We start from the raw sequence: 5,465 nt of genomic DNA on the forward strand, positions 1-5,465 counted from the left end.
GTTCTCTACTACAACATATAACTTATCTTCCACCACGCAACAGTTATCACATTCACGCACGCCTATGACAAAGCCATTCAATTCGACTTTCTTAAATTGTGGACCACCACACCCGGGGAGAAGGGGACCATTGCTGTGTGCCATTGTAAAAGCTGGAGTACTTGCATCTTTAGGGACGTTATGCTTCTCTATGTTTCTTTCTTCGTGTATTCGGTTAATTATTTGTTTTAAAGGTCGACCTGAATTGCTCATTTTCTCTTTAATCGTTTGTCAATAGTTCTCAAATACGAAGGCGCTAAACGTGTCTAGTGAGCCGTAAGTTTCAACATCATTTGTTATGTGAGTAAGGCAATGAACGTTGTAGGAAACTAAATGTCTCCCATTGATGACTCCAAAGTTTTTGACAAAGTAATCCAACAGCTTTCTAGCGAAGTTTATCATATCAACTGATAACGTTGCAGATGCTAAAATACGAATTGCAACATGGAGACAAATATAGTGCTCATAGTATTTTTTCGGAAGTATATCTGCTAGAACTAAAGGTCCTGAGTACAGCAAGAACTGTCTGAATTCGGTGGCTTTCCAATAATTAATCTCCGTTAAAGACCTAGGCTTTCTAACGAACTCTGAACAAGTTATTCCAGAAAGTGACAGATGCCGTATAGATACAGGCCTCAATTTAAAGATGGTACTTTTGCCTTTAATCCATAAGGTTAGAAACTTACGCATAACCCCAAGGCAAACCAAATGCATATAGTCTAACGGAAATCCTGATACCATTTTCAAGTCTGGTATTTCTTCTAATATTGAATAACCTACATGGTGTTCCTAGGTGTCCAACTAGGCTTAGCTGTGCGATAGTCTCTAGCGTATACTCTGTCACCTATGTCAAAACTTTTGTTGTTTACGGTACTTCTTCTTAAGACTTGAGAAGTTTGATTTTTCCTGACCGTAGCATTAATGTCTGGTTTAATTAGAGTTAGTCTAGTTCTAGGAGTGCTTTTTAAGAACATATTCGCCGGGGTTTCTCCCGTTGTAGCATGTGGAGTGTTACGATAAGTCAAAAGGAATTCATCTAGTTGTTGTTGGATGGATGTAGCTGTAGACGAGTGTTTCAGATTACGTTTAAGGGTTTGTACAAATCTTTCCGCTTCTCCGTTTGTTGCGGGATGAAATGGAGCCGAAAAAACGTGTTGAATTCCGTTATTAGCGGTGAAGTTTGCGAATTCAGAACTGGTGAAACACGTTCCATTGTCACTTACTAAACATTCTGCCAGTCCAAAACGTGAGAACATGTTAGTAAGAGATTCTAAAGTTTGTTCTGTTGTTGATGTTTTTGAGATGTATACTTCGGGCCATTTGGAGTATGCAACCACTGCAACGAAGAACATGTGGTTTTTGAATGGGCCCGCATAATCCATATGTACCCTCTGTAGCGGTCTGTCCGCATGAATCCAGGGGTGTAAGGTTCCTTTTATCGGGTTTTTACTAAGTATCTGACATTCTGAACGAGACTTGACCTTTGATTCCAAGTCCTTGTCTATCCCCTTCAAGTAAACAAAACTGCGAGCGATATCCTTCATGTTTACTATACCGGGATGATTTTGATGTAATTCTTCCAAAACCTTAGTACGACATTTGGTAGGTATGACTACCCTCATTCCCCTCATAAAACAACCTTGAGTGGCTGTCAGGTCCTCCTTTCGAGCGTAATAAAACTTGAGATCGTCATTCCAATTCTTTGCAACGGAATTTGGCCAACCCTGGAGGGTAAATTCCAGTACTTTTGACAGCAGAGGATCATGGCGAGTAGCAGAGGCTATGACGGAGCTCGTGATAGGTAAACAATTTAAGTGGTTTAGTTGGACCAATTCGGCGCCATCTTCTTTGTTTGGTACGGTGATAGCGTGCGGTAGTCGTGAGAGCGCGTCCGCGTTTCCGTGTGAATTACCCGGTTTATACTTGATAGTATAGTCGTGAGCGGCGAGCATGACCGCCCAGCGCTGGATGCGTGAAGCCGCCAAAACCGGAAGACCCGTATTGGGACCGAAGATTCTTGTCAAAGGACGTTGGTCGGTAAAAAGGGTTAAATGGTGTCCGTAGAGGTACGAATGAAATTGTTTTATGCCGAAAATGATAGAGAGCGCCTCCTTTTCAACGTGCGCGTAATTCTGTTCAGTTTTAGTCATTGTTCGTGAAGCATATGCTATTGGGCGTTCATCGCCATTCGGCATGACATGAGCTAAAACCGCCCCTACTCCGTAGGGTGACGCGTCGCACGATAAGATTAATGGCCAGAGCGGGTGATAATTTACTAATACGCGGTCCGAAGATAGGTCGTTCTTGATTTATTCAAAAGCTTTGTGGTATTCTAGAGACCATTCCCAAGGGGTATCTTTGTGAAGTAGTTGATGTAACGGATACAGCTTTAAACTAATGTTGTGGATAAATTTTCCGTAGTAGTTGACTAGTCCAATGAAGGAACGTAGCTGCGATACGATTATCGGAAGGGGTGCGTTTAAAATCGCAGAAAGCTTCTTAGGCGTTGGGTGTAGACCCGAGGTATCAATGATATGTCCGAGACATTCTAATGAGTCTTTAAAGAAATTACACTTATCATTTCTCACTTTTAAACCGCGATCCGCCAGACGAGTAAGAACTTTGTCTAAATTCAAGAGATGCTCTTCGTCCGTTTTGCCTGTAACTAAGATATTGTCTTGAAAGTTACGGGTAGAGTCAAGACCAGAAAGGACCTGTTCCAATGCTTTTTGGAAAATGGCTGGTGATGAAGCGATGCCGTATGCTAGTCTATTTACTTTATAAAGTCCTTTAGAGGTGTTAATCGTAAGGAGTTTACTAGTAGCTTCGTCTACTTGAATCTGCATGAAAGCCTCGCTGAGGTCTATTTCCGTGTACCTTTTTCCATGTGATAACTGGTCAAACAATTCTTCTATCCGTGGCATCGGATGGTGTTCTACTTGTATCGAGGGATTTACCGCTACTTTATAATCGCCTCATAGGCGAATTGAGCCATTTGGTTTGACTATTGGAACCACAGGAGTAGTCCAATCACTGAATTCAACTGGAGTAATTATGTTTTCGCGTTCCAGTCTTTCCAATTCGAGATCTACTTGTGGGCGTAGATCGTATGCTACGGTGCGTGCTTTACAAAACCTCGGAGTAACACCCTCCCGTAGGAGCAGGTGTGCTTTAAATGACGTTAAATTACCAATCTTAGGTCTAAAAACTTCTTTGTGCTTTTCGAGAATGTCGTCTAATTTATTCTCGTAGTCTCCAGAGGATAATTCGGAAATCCTTCCCCAGGAAGAGAGCAATTTCTTCCAGTTTAATTTGAGTTTGTTGAGCCAACTACGTTCAAACAGAGGTGTGTTATTTCCCTCTATAATGTACAGCATTTCCTGAATCTCCTGTGATTCATAACTAACGGTAACTTGTATAACCCCTATTGGCAGTACCGGTTCCTTTGTATATGTCGAAAGTTTCTTCCGAGTAGCTTGAATAGGAATGTGTTTAAATTGTTCGTCATATAGTGTCGTAGTGTCTTTGAGATAACCGATACGGCTGCAGCAGTATCTAGTTCCATGGACAAGGGTTGTTGGTTGACTAATACCTCCAACATTATCGGCGAATCTTCACGAAATTTAACGAATAAATTTTATTCTGGAAAGATTCTTCGTCGTCCGACTCAGAGTTGGTCTCCTTTGGTGCGGAATCGAGTGAGTGAACCTTGTGGTGCTTAGAACTCTGTGACCCTTTTGTACAGACTCAAGCTATATGGCCGTGTCTGTGACAGCGATGGCATTTAGAGCGTTTGAAACGGCACGCTACCTCAGTGTGTTCAGTATATCCACATCTATGACACGCAGGTCTTCGGTTGTTAGAGCTTTTTCCTCTCCCGTGACGAGATCCAGAAGAATGGGTAGAGTTAGTCGTTAACCTCGAGGGTGTTGACTGACGAAAAGTTGTACGCGAAGACGTACCGGTGCTTATGGCATGGACTGTAGGAGTTGAAACCGAACCGTGCAGTTCAATGGTATCATTAGCCGCTGTTTCCATTGAGACTGCAATATCTACCTCTTGTTGAAAAGTAAGAGTCCGTTCTCACAAAAGTCTCTTCAAGATGCTATCGTTAGCAAGACCCGAGATGAATTGATCGCGTAAAACATCATCTAAATTGGCTCCAAAGTCACAACGAACCGATAAGTGTTTTAGTTCCGCGACGAAAGCCGAAATTTGTTGCGACGAGGACTGCCGACAGCGGTGAGACCGAAATCGTTTAGCCACTAACAAAGGCTTAGGGCACAAGTGGTCGCCTAAAATCGTCGTGAGCTCAGCAAAAGTCTTCGTAGAAGGAGCTACCGGAGCCGTGAGATTGCCAACTAACGAATAGGTTTTAGGGCCTAACAAGGTTAAAAACGTGGCCACCATTTTGTCGTCGGCGACATCTTGGGCTATGAAGTAAAGTTCGACGCGCTCGACGTACGGGGGCCAATCACTTGAAGATGAGTCGAAAGGTTCTACAACCGAGAGAGAAGAAGCCGCCATTTTGAGACGCCAGTTATTATGATTGTTGTAGGCTTGTAAATCTACTTATCATATGTGAGCCTATTAAACGATCTTACGTAAATGTACTCTCATTTATTGAAGTAATTCTTTAGTTAATAAGGCTAATACAATTAATATTCTTATTTGAGATCGAGCGTGGTGTTTGCTTATTCTGACTCTGAGCGCTTCCCGGGCGCGACTGATTCTCTATAAAGATAGTGTAACGAGGGAATAACTAACCTCTCTAAGAGGTAGCACTATGGTCATCTAGGCGTAGATATTAGAACTAGTATAGAAACACAACACTAGATGACATCGCTGAATGCGCGAATGCGAAAGAAATCTGGGTTACGTTGAAAGCCATACACACCAGTTTCGACACAGTCACACTTGGCATGGTCTGCTAATAAAAAAGGAGTTTGTGAACACCGAAAAAAAACCAGCGAAAGTATCGGCGAATATTTAACCAGAAGAAACGGTCTATACCATAAAATTAAAAATGCCGGATTCGAATTTGACGATTTAGTACTGGCTGGGTTTGCAGTGCTCGGTTTGCCTAAAGATTACGAATTCTTGTCACGAAGTTTGAAAATTGACAAAAATGATTTAAATATGACTACTTTGAAAGCTAAGCTCATAGAAGAAGAAAGACGTTTACAGTTTTCAAACGGGGGCGCGAGTGTGAAAGAAAGTTCCTCTGCGATCGAAAATAAAGCACTAGCAACACAATCGGTCTCTAGAGGGGAATCTCGAGGACGTACCCGAGGAAGATATAAAGGTGGTTCTACGAGAAGAAATTTTGCAAGTACTGAAGCAAGCGGATCTTGTAAAAGGAACCCACCCCAGATCCAATCAACGGATTATTCAAATAGACGCTGTTACAAATGCCTGGAATTTGG

The 5,465-nt window shown here is 42.2% G+C and overlaps 1 protein-coding gene across 1 annotated transcript; it reads right to left on the reverse strand.

The window, feature by feature from the left end:
* Positions 1-270: 270 nt before the first annotated feature.
* On the reverse strand, positions 271-780 carry LOC149685813 (uncharacterized). The gene is made up of 2 exons (XM_089871061.1): positions 726-780; positions 271-626 (listed from the first exon to the last, which is right to left on the reverse strand). Exons 1-2 carry the CDS (start codon positions 778-780, stop codon positions 271-273), a joined length of 411 nt encoding a protein of 136 aa, XP_089727187.1.
* Between the last annotated feature and the right edge of the window lie 4,685 nt (positions 781-5,465).

Source organism: Phalangium opilio, unplaced genomic scaffold, assembly GCF_054372755.1.
Source record: "Phalangium opilio isolate 3A_F unplaced genomic scaffold, DU_Popi_V2 ptg000032l_1, whole genome shotgun sequence".
Lineage (NCBI taxonomy): Eukaryota > Metazoa > Arthropoda > Arachnida > Opiliones > Phalangiidae > Phalangium > Phalangium opilio.

Excerpts from the sequence above, each read along its gene's own strand:
- LOC149685813 (XM_089871061.1), bottom strand. The coding sequence starts at position 780 with ATGGTATCAGGATTTCCGTTAGACTATATGCATTTGGTTTGCCTTGGG. Across the intron at positions 627-725 it reads GGTTTGCCTTGGGGTTATGC|AGTTCGTTAGAAAGCCTAGG; the intron begins GTAAGTTTCTAA and ends TAACTTGTTCAG.